The sequence below is a fragment of the Copadichromis virginalis genome, linkage group LG22 (assembly GCF_057382275.1).
Source record: "Copadichromis virginalis isolate Kocher_CV1m ecotype Utaka linkage group LG22, C_Virginalis_male_GT1.1, whole genome shotgun sequence".
Taxonomy (NCBI): Eukaryota; Metazoa; Chordata; class Actinopteri; order Cichliformes; family Cichlidae; genus Copadichromis; species Copadichromis virginalis.
Window position 1 is genome coordinate 7,715,229 of NC_140638.1, and position 16,218 is coordinate 7,731,446.

Here is a 16,218-nt window from a genome sequence, read left to right on the forward strand (position 1 = left end):
TGTGATGGATCATGACACATCTAAAACCTGCAGGACACCGGCCTTCGAGGCCTGGAGTTCGAGACCTCTGCCATAGAGGGCAGATGGTTGTGGGTGGATGGCGGAGCACCAACTGGACACCAACAATTTAAATGGAACAAATAGTGAATATACTGGACTATGAACAGCTCATGGCCAGAAGTGTTGGTTTAAATCATCCTTCACAGAACTATTTGTGAAAAACCAGCAGTAACTGGACAACTTAAATCTATGTGCCTGAAACTGAGTTCAGCCTGTAAAATATGAGCAACATTTGCTTAACAAAGTACATATGGCTGCTGTGTGTGCTAAACGCAAACGCACACACATTACATTATCACACCAACATTCTCTTTGCGAAATATGTTCGTATGGCTATGTTTAGATATGTTTTCTCAAATTTAAGATCAATGTTTGTGTTGTTTTTCATCTAACAGTTATGTTAAAACACCAGCTCATCCAATCAACAGTTCTTTTTTTTCTGCCTCGACCTGCTCACTTCTTATTTGAAACACTTGTGTTGTTTTTTAATAGCAATCTGAGAGAACTCAGATGTTTTGTATGTGAGAAGGCAGCACACTAGACCACCGGGCACACATCTCAACAACAAATCAACAACTTTGCCTTAGTTAATAACAGCAGTTACTCTTGTAGGAGGAACAAGACGATCGATGATGCCTCCTCCATCCGCTTTAGTTTAGGGAAGTTGTTGTTTTTAAAAGCTGTGAAACATGAAGTTGTCATCTAGTACTTATTACAAGCCTACGGTAAGGTGTAAGGAAAGAATTAGAATGAGGACCAGTGATTATCTACATCTATATTAAATGCATAGCAATGGAATAAATAACAAAAAGAGTTTATCTGAGTAATTTATCAATATTTTGTTCTGTTTTTGTGATTCAGAGACATTTGGACGAACACTGCAGTCAGGATTTTGAAGCCTCAGCATGATGAGCCATCCACAGAGCTACATAGAAGGTAAGACCAGTAACCCCTTAAAATCGTATGAAATCATTGCCAGAAAGTTCATTTAACCATCTGACAAATTTGTTTAAAAAAAATTCCATGTATGATTTTTAATTTGCATCATATTTGCTATACCTCGCTAGCCGTGACAGAATAAGGTTTGTATACTGAAATAGAACAACATTAACTGTACATAACCTAAAAATATTCCAAGCCCACGTTAATTCTTTACTCATCCACTCATTCTCTTATAAGGTGAGGGACAAGGGGCGCCAGTCATTCTTTAATCATATCAATTTATTTTAGTCCTTGCAGTTATCAAAAATGTAAAGATTCGAAGTAATTGTTCTCAGAGAGGATGAATCAAAATTTACAAATATGCAAGAAAGAAAAAGACGATAAACTGTTAAGTGTTTAAAAGGTGTGAAAAAGGAAGTAACCAAGACCAAATACAAAGAGGAACTGACCATAAGGACGTGTGACATGTAAACATGTTTTAACATGGGTGATATTCACGTATGGGATGTTTCCTGTTGGAGGAAAGCATCTTAATCAACTTAACTGTTCTTGCATTGACAATCTACTATAATACAGTGTACTATTATAGTAGTACTATAGTATTATATTTTGAGAAAATTTTAAAAACTGTTATAACAGATGAATACACACTTTTCTGAAGGCTCACATCTGTTTCTCCTCTAAATGTTCATCAGGTGAAACTGACTCTTGGCATGCAAAATCAAGCACATGGTCAAAGGTCAAGGCAGAGAGAGTGGCACTGCTGGTTCTCTGTCTTCTGCTCACAGCTGCTGTTCTCATTATTTATCGTCTCAGTGAGTTTGCGAGTGAGTTTTTATTTTATTTTATTTTTTATTTTTACATTTTCTATGAATCAGGTGAGGTGCATATTGTACACTGGCCAAGCCATCATGTCACTTCAGTGTTTTAGCAGCAAATTAAAGATTATGTGTTTATCTTTTTCAGGGCTTTTGTTCTTTGTAATCCTTGTTAATTTACAAAATCTTTGTTTCTCTTATTTTTTAACTCAGCGTTTGAAAACACGAAAATCAGAGAATCACTGAAAAAACTGGAAGAGCTCAGAATGAACTGTCAAAATGTTCTTACAGGTAAGCAAATAAAGATGATATGCTGTGATATTTGGCTATGCTTGGATTGTTCTGCTGGCACATAGCTGAGTATGAGCCAAGCTTGCCTAGTTTGTTTTTTTTTTTTTTTTACCTGATACAAAGAATGTAGTTGTTTTTTTTTTACATTCAAGCATCAGAAAAAACTAGTCCTGATTAAATTAAAGTTAATTATTAGTTATCCTTTAGAGAGAGTCTCTGTTAGAATAATCATGCAGGACGGTGCACCCTACCTTTCCGAAATCCCAAATGATAAATACATTTGGATGAATTTGGTCTTTGACACATTTGCATCCTTATAGATATATATGAACAGTGATTTTTTTTTTGCCATGTGACTGAAATTGTTGCTGTAATCTCTTCGAAGATGGCTCATTTTATAAATGTGAAGAAGGCTGGGAGAAACATGGAGGAAAGTGCTATTACTTCTCCATCAGTCAATTATCCTGGAAACAGAGCAGAGATGAGTGTAGAGCTAAAGGAGGAGACCTGGTTAAGATAGACAGCAGGGAGGAGCAGGTATGAAACACTAGTCGTGTTTCCACATGTTTCAGCACAGAACTGTCAGATAAGGTAATTTTCTTCATCTTTTTGTGATCAGGCATTCCTGGAGAGAAGAGTGAGAGAACTAATGAAAGAAGGTGAGGACAAGTTCTGGATCGGACTGACAGACTCAGCAGTAGAGGGCAGATGGTTGTGGGTGGACGGATCACTACTGGATGAAAGGTTTGATTGTTGTGAAAAAATAAAAATAAAAAAATTCAATTTCCAGAATTAATATTCCCAGTTTTTACTTCTTTCTGTTCTTCATCTTTTAGTTTGAAGTTTTGGGCTGGCAAAGAGCCAAACAACGTGACAGAGGGAGATCCTGATGGAGAGAACTGTGTGAGGATGGGAGAAGAATTTGAAAATAAAGATCTGAAGTGTTGGTTTGATCAGTCCTGCTTAAAGCCTCAAAGAAGTATTTGTGAGAAAGCAGGAGTAACTGCAACTTAAATGTATATCTTTCTGAAATACAGTTCACCATGTTGAACACCAGAGTGGAGTGATGCAATTTTTTAAAAGAATTGTTGCAAACAGACAAACAGACAAAAAAAGAGTATGATTAAATAAATGAAAGTAAAAAAAATTGTATCTGGTATCTTCCTTACTGCTCTCATTATTTTTGTACAACGAATGTGAGAGCTCCTGTGAAATTTTCAATATTTTTTTCAATTATAAATTGTCCCAATTTTTACAACTTTTAAGCAATGAAAAAAAATCCACCACATTTTGGATTTCACTGAATATATAAATATGCAAAATAGCTATTGAAGGAATTATTAATTATTATAACATTTAAAGCAGAATGGAAGAAATGTTAAGTGTTAAAACGGAGTAAGTAATAGATATCATTGAAAAAGAAGTGGAATTGACCATTACAGTGTACATTACAGTTTTTTTTAACCATTTCAAACTATTTACAGAACAATCAGCTGTTCTGCATTCAATAAGATGCCACACAAATTATTTGTGCCACTCCAAAAAAATTATTTCTGTCCACTATAAAGGAGAACATCACAGCCTGATACCTGCAGGTCTGACAGCAGCAGGTGTATCATTCCTTTTTCTACCTGGAGACAGCAGTCGTCTCATTGTGCTGACACACAACACAAAACTATCCACAACACTACACAAGACAAAACATTAACTACACACTCCAAACACGCTAAACGTCTCAAATCTCTCACATCTCAATACTCGCTCTCTCTCTTTTTCTGCTGTCTCTCTCTCTCTCTCGCCGTCACTCCTAAAACTTCCCCCTCTACCTAAACAACCAAATGTTATGTTGCCATATCATTTTTCAATTTGTCGATATTGTACATTTTTCCACCAACACGAAAGGGTTTTTTTGTTTTTCTTTGTTATTTTTAATTTTCCTAGTATTTGCACTCATAAGAACCATGGGAACCCTCAGAAACCTTGAATTGAAGCTGGAAACTAAAAAAAAACCCTCTCCTATAGGTAAGAATATGGAGCTCATACACTGCAGCATTATATTAACCTTGAACTGTGTGACCATCAGTGAAATTTAATCTTCTGAGACACAGCTATTATTATTATTATTATTATTATTATTATTATTATTAAATGCACATTTTCACTCCTGCTGTCTCCAACTCCTAAAATATGAACAGTAAATTCTTATTTGCTGCAACCCCTCAAAGTTGAGCCCTTTCTAAGATGTGAAGAAGGCTGGGAGCAACACAGAGAAACCTGCTATTATTTATCGACCAGGAAGTTGTCCTGGAGCAAGAGCAGAGACGATTGCAGAGCTGAAAGGGGAGACCTGGTTAAGATAGACAGCACGGAGGAGCAGGTATAAAACGTTGCCGCAGGTTCATGTTTTCTGATTCTTACATTTTTGTCATCTTGGCACAGAAAACACAGAGTAATTTTAATCAAAATTTCCCTTTAGGAATTCCTGGTTGAAAAAATAAGATACAAAATGCTGGATTTGGAGGACAAGTTCTGGATCGGACTAACAGACTCAGCATCTTAGGGCACATGGTTGTGGACGGATGGCTCACTATGAATTCTGGGATAGGTTGGACCACGAAGGATATTTACCTCGCCTTGTTTCTTGTGTTTTGGTATCAGCCGCAATAAAGGCTCGTTTTTGGTTTATTCAAGTTACTTGCCACGTTCCATTTTGTCAGCATTTAAATCCATTATTCACTCTTCACAAAATCAGCTTCAGCCTGGCTGTTCAAATATTTTGTTTTTTTACTTCCTCACATGCATACCTAGACTGTAAAAACAAACAAACTGTACTGCCCTGCACACTGAAAACTAACAGCTAAGGAGGATCAAGTGACAGCAAGTGATCCTTACAGTGGCCTATGCAACAAGTTGGATGTGACACGGTTTCACAGCACTCTGAGAGTTTGGAGAAGGTGGCCAAACAAGACACCATAAGCAGATGTTCCAATTCGGACATATTATATAATCATGGGAGTTGAGCAGGTTGTGTGGCCAGTGTATTGTTGACATAAAGCTGATAAGTCAGCCTCTAAAACATCCTGAACAGCAGGTAACGTGGCGAGAGACAAGATCAAGCTACAGGTAAGAGTTTAGAACTGCTTCTTGCTTTCTGCTCAAATTAAAAGTCTACAGTGTAACGCTTTCCTTGTTCTAATCCAATCAGAATAACATGTGCTCTAAAATCCATTTGTGACCCTCTGATTTACTAAGATGGATCCAAACTCATAATTCCCAGATGAGTTAGATCATGTCGTTACTGTTTTTAGTTGTGCTAAATGTTTTATAATGTGAAGACAACAGAAAACATTTTGCTTTGAAAAATTGTAATGATGGTCAGTGTAATCAGGTAAAGACCCAAAAACTGGATAAAAAATGAATTCATGAAGAATATTTTCAATAGTCTTCAATTTATCACTTAGATCTATTTAAACAGTTAAATTGTTTCCCATATTTTTTGCTCCCACTGTATGTTTTAATAATAATCTGATCACATTATGTGGTGAATTAACCCTTTTCATTTGTAGTATTTCACATGACTGAGTTCATTTTATTACCACATCGCGTTAAACATTTTCCTTAAATTAATCTGCTGCCTTTTTATTTTCCTACATAAAATATTAATTACAAATACTATTTTAGACCCTGAACTGGTTAACGTTTTTTTTTTTTGTTGTTGTTGTTGTAATTTTTACATAGAGATTCTTGAGCTTTTCATCCTTTCATCAGTGTCGGTCACATTTATGGAAAAGATCCCATTCATGAAGCATGCAATAACACCAAAGTGAACAGAAACACAGTCCAAACAACACCAGCTGTTAGCACACGAATCTTTTCGCACACATTACCTTGAAACCTGAGGGCTCAGTCAGTGAATGATACTGTGAGCTTTTTGGCACCGACAGTAAGGACATGTATGTGCACAAAGTATTGCAGCTTTTGCCTGATGTTTGATCTGATGTTAGGTATTTGTGATTTTATATACTTTTTTGTTATGTTGACTGTAAAGGTTGTAAAGGTTGTAATGGTGGCTTATTTTGCTGTTTCCAGGCTAGTGGAAGTGGATCACTCAGTTTTACTTTTACCAATAGATGCATTTAATTTTAAGAGTGGAGTCTACTGTGAAGTAGTTATGAGAGAAGTAAAGGAGAAGAGAGTTGACATGGTTATAAAATCTGTGCAGGGAGGAGGGTTTGAGTAAACAGGTGGGATAACAATACAATGTGCTTGACAAACCACTCAATGACCCTGGAGCACTGCATTAAAAACATACAGTTGTTTAGTGAAAATGTCTGTACAGACTCGGGAACACCGTTCACTGCAATGTCCACAGAGAATATATATGTAGACAATGCTGAGGATTGCATAAATGTGTTCCAATATAAAATAGACCCTCATAAGGCTGACTGTGTCGATCCAGGTATCCTGGCTAAAATGTAAATCTACTTTTCCTTCTCCACAGCCTCCAGCAAAGCCATGGACTCTAGTGTGCCTCTCGTCCTTTTGCTGCTCATGTGCAGTTCAATCATGGTCGAAGCCCAACTCAAGGTGTATGATCTGCGAGCGACTGATCTTCCCACCGTTGTCCTGTTAACCACAGATGCCTATGTCAAGGTGTCCTCTGGTTTTACTTCTCTGGGTAAAACATCTGTTCGCTACAATGACGCGAACCCCTGGTGGGAAGAGGAATTCTCGTATTTCAACATTAAGGAAAATGACACACTGACCCTTAAGGTTTATGACTTGGACTTGGTCTTTGATGATTTGCTGGGAGTCTGCAAAAGGAAGCTGAAGGTGGGAACCTATCAGCATGACTGCTTCCTGACCAAAGGCGGGACTCTCCATTACACTTATACTCTTGGTTGAAACAGTCAGTAGGCATGCAGAGATTTGTATGACATCTGATGTCCATAGGCAGCCTTCATTTACCACAGCTTAACAATGTAGACTGTTATAGTAGATCTGAAATCCATTTTCAGGGTTTTGATCATCCTCACATTAACCCAAAATACTAAACCTCTTAAAACCTGTAAAGTTTTTCTACTACACTTCAGTCCTTGCTGCCCTGTTTCACCAATTGAAATAAAGTTTCTTGCAATGAAAACATGAAAAAATAAAAGAATGACTAAGCAAATATTCAGAGAATGTCTGACATGTATGATTTAATAAAAGAAACATATTGAGAATATTGTGACTGACAAACAGATTTTTGAAGAGATTAAATATTTCTATCCATTTGAATTAAAAAGAAGTTGTGTTGAAATTAATGTTTATATGAGAATAAGCCTATGGTTACTAGGATAAATTGAATGAAACATGAAGTGACTGTATGTTCATATACATACATGGAATTAATAATAAGTCACTTTAAGAATGCCTGACCATCGGTTTGTGCCTTGAAGCTCAAGCAAACTTGTGCAACAGGGAAATGATCAAAAACACAGCAACAAATCCACCTCTGAATGGTTAAAAAAAACAAATTCTGGAGTGAAACATCAAAGCCCCCAGTCCCCTCTGAGGTTCCAGAAACTGGGACAATCCTTTTTGTCCTTTTTATGGCTTTATAGTGGGAGTAAGGGCGCCCTCCGTTTGCGAGGTGCGCCTGCTGCTTGCGGCACAGGGAGGAGAGGGCGGGGCGGTCCAGAGGGAGTCTTCGCCCAGGGCGCCAAACAGGTTAGGACCGCCACTGCGTGACATTTCTTCTCATTGTGTTTGTTATTTTTCATATTCCAATGAAGGCTTTAAGTGTTTCAGAGTGATCACATACAAGAAAATAAACCTTCACAATAAAACAGGAAATGATAAGACACGCATACTAAACAGATACGGAAAGATGCACACTAAATCTATCTGTGATATCAGGATTCACCATGGTAACAGGTAAAAATAGAGCAGCACCATCGTTTTAATCCAGTGAATATGTTTCATTGTTGACTGTGATGTTTATCTTCAACAGAGAGATGAAAATAGTCATTGTCCTGTTGCATGACTTAAATTGGGCCAAGCTTTTATGTTGTAATAAAAAACAAAACGTCATGAATCGCAAAATGAAAAGCCAGCCAAGAAACACCAGAAACCATTAAATAGTAAAGACTGGCCCTGGATATGCAAGCTGTCCAGGCTGCCCAAGTTGCAAATGATACTCGTGATACCGAGGTTACAGTGAGGCTGGGGCTGCACGAGGCCCACATTCAACTCTGGAGGCTGGGGTTAAGGTTCTTGCCTGAGTGATGGGTGCAGGATGATCAGCATGCTCATGATGTTCTACATTTTGAGAATACACAGGATTTCCAAGGAACTCAAAATTCTCTCAAAATGATGATCTTGATTCTCAGCCAGCTGTGGAATGGGTTTCACTGACTGCTTCTGAACCAAATATCACAACCAAGCAACTATAAAACCCAGCAAGTCAAAGGGAAATTATTAAAAATACATATGTGTGGCAGTTTGGTCTGCAGCTCGGCTACAAGGGAGGGGCAGTCCAGTGTGTTCAGGGGCAGTGATAGGGGAGGCTGGCCGAGACAGCCGGGATCCATCATTTTAATCATGCCTGCCCTATTTCAGTATTTCAGTAGCTGCTGGGGCCCAGAGAAGGAGTTGGATTTTGAGCAGCTGACTGTGAGGGTGAAAAGTGACATCAGCAGCCAGTAAGAGGAAGAGTGAATGAGCAACAGAGACAGTGACAGTGATAGCAAGACACAGACTACCAGTCAAAGGTTTGGACACGCACTCATTTGATGGTTTTTCTTTATTTTCATGAATATTTACATTTTAGATTCTCACTGAAGGCATCAAAACTATAAATGATCACATATGTATTGAACAAAAAAGTGTGAAATAACTCAAAATGTTTCATATTTTAGATTCTTCAAAATAGTCACCCTTTGCTTTGATTCCTGCTTTGCGCACTCTTGGCATTCTCTCAGTGGTCACCTGAAATTGTTTCCCAGAGATGCTGAGCACCTGTTGGCCCTTTTCCTTCACTCTGCCGTCCATCTCATCCCAAAACATCTTGATTGGGTTTAGGTCAGGTGACTGTGGAGGCCAGGCCATCGGGTGCAGCACTCCATTACTTCTTGGTCAAATGCAGCCTGGGGGTGTGTTTGGGGTCATTGTCCTGTTGAAAAATAAACGATGGTCCAACTAAGCGCAAACCAGCTGGGCAGCTATTTGACCATGATTCACACAGTCCCCTCTGAACAGTTGATGTAGAGCTATGTCTGCTACTGTAACGCCGTGTGGCATTTATCTGGGCTCTAATCTGAGGTTCTGTTAACTTGGGATTTCTGAGGCTGGTGACTCAGATGAATTTATCCTCAGCAGCAGAGGTGATTCTTGGTCTTCCTTTCCTCATGTGAACCAGTTTCGTCCTAACACTTGATGAGTTTTGCAACTGCACTTGGGGACACATTCAAAGTTTTAGCAATTTTCTGGACTAACTGACCTTCAGTTCATAAAGTAATGAAGGACTGTTGTTTCTCTTTACATAGCTGATTGGTTCTTGCCATAATATGAATTCTAACAGTTGTCAAATAGGGCTGTCACCTCTGCTGCCCTAGTTCACAAACTGCAGCTTGTTTAAAATGCTGCTGCGCGTCTCTTAACTGGGACTGGTAGGTTTGAGTCTATTACTCCAGTTCTTTCCGACATGCACTGGCTCCCATTAAATATTGTATTGATTTTAAAATCTTATTGATCACTTTTAAAATCATAAATAATACCGTGCCCAGCTATCTTACTGATCTCCTCAGCCTTTATACCCCTAGGAGAGCGCTTAGATCAGTAGGCCAAATGCTCCTGGTGGGACCTAGATCTCTGCTTAAGACCAGAAGTGACCGCACATTCGCCTCTGTTGCACCCTACCTCTGGAATAATCTCCCTCGAGCTATTCGCGCGTCTGATCCAATTCAATCTTTTAAATCTCAATTAAAAACGTGTTTATTTAGCCTAGCCTTCCCGGCTGCCTAGAGCCCGCATTTGTAAGTGTACTGCATTTTATCGTTTTGCTCTGATTAATGTTTATAATGATTTAACCTTCAGCCTTTTGGCTTGTGCCTACTGTGTGCCTGCTGTGCCTGTTGTATTATTGGTTAGTTATGTCTCCCACCTGTCAGTGTATTTGTACCTGTTATTGCTCTTAATTGGTTCTGTGAAGCACTTTGGCATACCTCTTGTTTTTAAATGTGATATACAAATAAAATTGTATTGTTGTATTGTGTACTAGCTTGACTTTTTCCACAAGACAAGTGATGTTCCCAACCCCATTAAGAAGGCAAGAAATTCCACAAATGAACCCTGACAAGGCACACCTGTGAAGTGAAACCATTTCAGGTGACTACATCATGAAGCTCACTGAGAGAAGGCAAAGGGTTTGCAGCGCAGTCAACAAAGCAAAGGGTGTCTACATTCACGAATCTAAAATATAAAACACATTTAGACTTATTTATCATTTTTTTCTTTGCTACATAATTCCATATATCTTGCTTCATATATCTGATGTCTTCCGTTTGTTTCTACTATGTAGAAAGTAGTAAAAATATAGAAAAAACATTAAATGAGAAGCTGTGTTCAAACTTTTGGCTGTCAGTGTATATCTATATGGTAACGTGTGGATTTTAAATCATTTAATATGCATCTGTTAATCCTACAACTTCAGCTGCTTGAGTTGAATAGTAAGTAAGTAAGTAAAATTTATTTATGTAGCACTTTTTAAGACAAGAAACTATAACAAAGTGCTTCACATGAAAATGTAAAAGCATATCAAACAAACAATATAACAATATAAAGGTGGCACATGGTTGTGGACGGATGGCTCACTATGAATTCTGGGATAGGTTGGACCACGAAGGATATTTACCTCGCCTTGTTTCTTGTGTTTTGGTATCAGCTGCAATAAAGGCTCGTTTTTTGGTTTACTCAAGTTATTTTCCACGTCCCATTTTGTCAGCATTTAAATCCATTATTCACTCTTCACAAAATCAGCTTCTGCCTGGCTGTTACAAATTTTTGTCTTTTTTACTTCCTCACATGCATACCTAGACTGTAAAAACAAACAAACTGTACTGCCCTGCACACTGAAAACTAACAGCTAAGGAGGATCAAGTGACAACAGTGGCCTATGCAACAAGTTGGATGTGACACGGTTTCACAGCACTCAGAGTTTGGAGAAGGTGGCCAAACAAGACACCATAAGCAGATGTTCCAATTCGGACATATTATATAATCATGGGAGTTGAGCAGGTTGTGTGGCCAGTGTATTGTTGACATAAAGCTGATAAGTCAGCCTCTAAAACATCCTGAACAGCAGGTAACGTGGCGAGAGACAAGACCAAGCTACAGGTAAGAGTTTAGAACTGCTTCTTGCTTTCTGCTCAAATTAAAAGTCTACAGTGTAACGCTTTCCTTGTTCTAATCCAATCAGAATAACATGTGCTCTAAAAGCCATTTGTGACCCTCTGATTTACTAAGATGGATCCAAACTCATAATTTCCAGATGAGTTAGATCAGGAGTTCCCAACCCCCGGGCTGGTACCGGTCCGTGAGTAGTTTGGTACCGGGCCGCGAGAGTTGAGGCTCAGATGTGAAATGTATAGTTTTCAGGGTTTTTATCGGTTTTCAGCGTTATTTTGTTATCATTTTTATCGTTTACTTGGTTTTCCTGGGTCTTTTCACGTGTGTTATGAATAAATCTTCTTTTTTTTGGTACCAGTACTAGTTTTATTTTGTTGTATTTATCCGCGACACCTTAAAGGCCGGTCCGTGAAAATATTGTCGGGCATAAACCGGTCCGTGACGCAAAAAAGGTTGGAGACCGCTGAGTTAGATCATGTTGTTACTGTTTTTAGTTATGCTAAATGTTTTATAATGTGAAGACAACAGAAAACATTTTGCTTTGAAAAAGCTTTTTTCCTATAACACACAGAATTGACTGTGAATAGGCAATAAGACATGTTACACATAGCATGAAAAATCCTAAAGAACTTTCCTGAAACCCAAAGAATACCTGAACTGTGCCCATGGAAAATTCACTCAATATTCAAAATATTGTTTAATATTAAATAACAAAGGAATAAGCTTCTTTCTTTTGGGGGATCAGGACTATACATAGCATTTCTACAGGTCTCTGATTTGTCAAACCTTTTTTTCCTGTTTAATGTTAGGTATTTGTGATTTTATATACTTTTTTGTTATGTTGACTGTAAAGGTTGTAAAGGTTGTAATGGTGGCTTACTTTGCTGTTTCCAAACTACTGGCTAGTGGAAGTGGATCACTCAGTTTTACTGTTACCAATAGATGTGTGACGTATGCTATGCACAGATACACCCACACACAGGTTGTTATCATCAGATTCCACATTTATTGAGAGTGTCCACAGAATTATAACAGAACACCGTCTGACAGCGGTCGGTTCCCGCAGCGTCTTCCTCCTCCGCTCCTCTCCACCTCACTATATAAAAGGAAGGAAAACCACCATCAGTCCAAATCGCCATCAGCTGTTCTCACCAGCACCGCCCCGTTGAGCTCACTGCACCACTTCTCCCCTGCAGCCGCACCCCGGACCACACCTCCGCCACAAGATGCATTTAATTTTAAGAGTGGAGTCTACTGTGAAGTAGTTATGAGAGAAGTAAAGGAGAAGAGAGTTGATATGGAGCACTGCATTAAAAACATACACAGTTGTTTAGTGAAAATGTCTGTACAGACTCAGGAACACTGTTCACTGCAATGTCCACAGAGAATATATATGTAGACAATGCTGAGGATTGCATAAACGTGTTCCAATATAAAATAGACCCTCACAAGGCTGACTGTGTCGATCCAGGTATCCTGGTTAAAATGTAAATCTACTTTTCCTTCTCCACAGCCTCCAGCAAAGCCATGGACTCTAGCGTGCCCCTCGTCCTTTTGCTGCTCATGTGCAGTTCAATCATGGTCGAAGCCCAACTCAAGGTGTATGATCTGCGAGCGACTGATCTTCCCACCGTTGTCCTGTTAACCACAGATGCCTATGTCAAGGTGTCCTCTGGTTTTACTTCTCTGGGTAAAACATCTGTACGCTACAATGACGCGAACCCCTGGTGGGAAGAGGAATTCTCCTATTTCAACATTAAGGAAAATGACACGCTGACCCTCAAGGTTTATGACGTAGACTTGGTCTTTGATGATTTGCTGGGAGTCTGCAAAAGGAAGCTGAAGGTGGGAACCTATCAGCATGACTGCTTCCTGACCAAAGGCGGGACTCTCCATTACACTTATACGCTTGGTTGAAACAGTCAGTAGGCATGCAGAGATTTGTATGACATCTGATGTCCATAGGCAGCCTTCATTTACCACAGCTTAACAATGTAGACTGTTATAGTAGATCTGAAATCCATTTTCAAGGTTTTGATCATGCTCACATTAACCAAAAATATTAAACCTCTTAAAACCTGTAAAGTTTTTCTACTACACTTCAGTCCTTGCTGCCCTGTTTCACCAATTGAAATAAAGTTTCTTGCAATGAAAACATGAAAAAATAAAAGAATGACTAAGCAAATATTCAGAGAATGTCTGACATGTATGATTTAATAAAAGAAACATATTGAGAATATTGTGACTGACAAACAGATTTTTGAAGAGATTAAATATTTCTATCCATTTGAATTAAAAAGAAGTTGTGTTGAAATTAATGTTTATATGAAAATAAGCCTATGGTTACTAGGATAAATTGAATGAAACATGAAGTGACTGTATGTTCATATACATACATGGAATTAATAATAAGTCACTTTAAGAATGCCTGACCATCGGTTTGTGCCTTGAAGCTCAAGCAAACTTGTGCAACAGGGAAATGATCAAAAACACAGCAACAAATCCACCTCTGAATGGTTAAAAAAACAAATTCTGGAGTGAAACATCAAAGCCCCCAGTCCCCTCTGAGGTTCCAGAAACTGGGACAATCCTTTTTGTCCTTTTTATGGCTTTATAGTGGGAGTAAGGGCGCCCTCCGTTTGCGAGGTGCGCCTGCTGCTTGCGGCACAGGGAGGAGAGGGCGGGGCGGTCCAGAGGGAGTCTTCGCCCAGGGCGCCAAACAGGTTAGGACCGCCACTGCGTGACATTTCTTCTCATTGTGTTTGTTATTTTTCATATTCCAATGAAGGCTTTAAGTGTTTCAGAGTGATCACATACAAGAAAATAAACCTTCACAATAAAACAGGAAATGATAAGACACGCATACTAAACAGATACGGAAAGATGCACACTAAATCTATCTGTGATATCAGGATTCACCATGGTAACAGGTAAAAATAGAGCAGCACCATCGTTTTAATCCAGTGAATGTTTCATTGTTGACTGTGATGTTTATCTTCAACAGAGAGATGAAAATAGTCATTGTCCTGTTGCATGACTTAAATTGGGCCAAGCTTTTATGTTGTAATAAAAAACAAAACGTCATGAATCGCAAAATGAAAAGCCAGCCAAGAAACACCAGAAACCATTAAATAGTAAAGACTGGCCCTGGATATGCAAGCTGTCCAGGCTGCCCAAGTTGCAAATGATACTCGTGATACCGAGGTTACAGTGAGGCTGGGGCTGCACGAGGCCCACATTCAACTCTGGAGGCTGGGGTTAAGGTTCTTGCCTGAGTGATGGGTGCAGGATGATCAGCATGCTCATGATGTTCTACATTTTGAGAATACACAGGATTTCCAAGGAACTCAAAATTCTCTCAAAATGATGATCTTGATTCTCAGCCAGCTGTGGAATGGGTTTCACTGACTGCTTCTGAACCAAATATCACAACCAAACAACTATAAAACCCAGCAAGTCAAAGGGAAATTATTAAAAATACATATGTGTGGCAGTTTGGTCTGCAGCTCGGCTACAAGGGAGGGGCAGTCCAGTGTGTTCAGGGGCAGTGATAGGGGAGGCTGGCCGAGACAGCCGGGATCCATCATTTTAATCATGCCTGCCCTATTTCAGTATTTCAGTAGCTGCTGGGGCCCAAAGAAGGAGTTGGATTTTGAGCAGCTGACTGTGAGGGTGAAAAGTGACATCAGCAGCCAGTAAGAGGAAGAGTGAATGAGCAACAGAGACAGTGACAGTGATAGCAAGACACAGACTACCAGTCAAAGGTTTGGACACGCACTCATTTGATGGTTTTTCTTTATTTTCATGAATATTTACATTTTAGATTCTCACTGAAGGCATCAAAACTATAAATGATCACATATGTATTGAACAAAAAAGTGTGAAATAACTCAAAATGTTTCATATTTTAGATTCTTCAAAATAGTCACCCTTTGCTTTGATTCCTGCGTTGCACACTCTTGGCATTCTCTCAGTGGTCACCTGAAATGGTTTCCCAGAGATGCTGAGCACCTGTTGGCCCTTTTCCTTCACTCTGCCGTCCATCTCATCCCAAAACATCTTGATTGGGTTTAGGTCAGGTGACTGTGGAGGCCAGGCCATCGGGTGCAGCACTCCATTACTTCTTGGTCAAATGCACAGCCTGGGGGTGTGTTTGGGGTCATTGTCCTGTTGAAAAATAAATGATGGTCCAACTAAACGCAAACCAGCTGGGCAGCTATTTGACCATGATTCACACAGTCCCCTCTGAACAGTTGATGTAGAGCTATGTCTGCTACTGTAACGCCGTGTGGCATTTATCTGGGCTCTAATCTGAGGTTCTGTTAACTTGGGATTTCTGAGGCTGGTGACTCAGATGAATTTATCCTCAGCAGCAGAGGTGATTCTTGGTCTTCCTTTCCTCATGTGAACCAGTTTCGTCCTAACACTTGATGATTTTTGCAACTGTACTTGGGGACACATTCAAAGTTTTAGCAATTTTCTGGACTAACTGACCTTCAGTTCATAAAGCAATGAAGGACTGTTGTTTCTCTTTACATAGCTGATTGGTTCTTGCCATAATATGAATTCTAACAGTTGTCAAATAGGGCTGTCACCTCTGCTGCCCTAGTTCACAAACTGCAGCTTGTTCAAAATGCTGCTGCGCGTCTCTTAACTGGGACTGGTAGGTTTGAGTCTACTACTCCAGTTCTTTCTGACATGCACTGGCTATTAAATA

The 16,218-nt window shown here is 39.2% G+C and overlaps 3 protein-coding genes across 3 annotated transcripts; all 3 read left to right on the forward strand.

Moving 5' to 3' along the window:
* The first annotated feature begins 729 nt into the window (after nucleotides 1–729).
* LOC146682604 (type-2 ice-structuring protein-like) lies at nucleotides 730–3,167 on the forward strand. The gene is made up of 7 exons (XM_085446133.1): nucleotides 730–785; nucleotides 922–996; nucleotides 1,698–1,829; nucleotides 2,034–2,111; nucleotides 2,497–2,648; nucleotides 2,731–2,855; nucleotides 2,948–3,167. Exons 2-7 carry the CDS (start codon nucleotides 966–968, stop codon nucleotides 3,123–3,125), a joined length of 696 nt encoding a protein of 231 aa, XP_085302259.1. The 5' UTR covers nucleotides 730–785; nucleotides 922–965; the 3' UTR covers nucleotides 3,126–3,167.
* Nucleotides 3,168–5,154: 1,987 nt separating this feature from the next.
* LOC146682605 (uncharacterized) lies at nucleotides 5,155–7,341 on the forward strand. The gene is made up of 2 exons (XM_085446053.1): nucleotides 5,155–5,234; nucleotides 6,613–7,341. Exon 2 carries the CDS (start codon nucleotides 6,627–6,629, stop codon nucleotides 7,014–7,016), a length of 390 nt encoding a protein of 129 aa, XP_085302179.1. The 5' UTR covers nucleotides 5,155–5,234; nucleotides 6,613–6,626; the 3' UTR covers nucleotides 7,017–7,341.
* A 4,065-nt stretch (nucleotides 7,342–11,406) lies between these two features.
* LOC146682606 (uncharacterized) lies at nucleotides 11,407–13,688 on the forward strand. Its single transcript, XM_085446054.1, has 2 exons — nucleotides 11,407–11,489; nucleotides 13,015–13,688. Exon 2 carries the CDS (start codon nucleotides 13,029–13,031, stop codon nucleotides 13,416–13,418), a length of 390 nt encoding a protein of 129 aa, XP_085302180.1. The 5' UTR covers nucleotides 11,407–11,489; nucleotides 13,015–13,028; the 3' UTR covers nucleotides 13,419–13,688.
* The last annotated feature ends 2,530 nt before the right edge of the window (nucleotides 13,689–16,218 follow it).

Bases quoted from the DNA above. Each gene is read 5' to 3' on its own strand.
- LOC146682604 (XM_085446133.1), top strand. From the start codon at position 966: ATGATGAGCCATCCACAGAGCTACATAGAAG. The intron at 1,830-2,033 runs GTGAGTTTTTAT...TTTTTAACTCAG, and splicing joins TCGTCTCAGTGAGTTTGCGA to CGTTTGAAAACACGAAAATC. The intron at 2,649-2,730 runs GTATGAAACACT...TTTTGTGATCAG, and splicing joins TAGACAGCAGGGAGGAGCAG to GCATTCCTGGAGAGAAGAGT.
- LOC146682605 (XM_085446053.1), top strand. From the start codon at position 6,627: ATGGACTCTAGTGTGCCTCTCGTCCTTTTGCTGCTCATGTGCAGTTCA.
- LOC146682606 (XM_085446054.1), top strand. From the start codon at position 13,029: ATGGACTCTAGCGTGCCCCTCGTCCTTTTGCTGCTCATGTGCAGTTCA.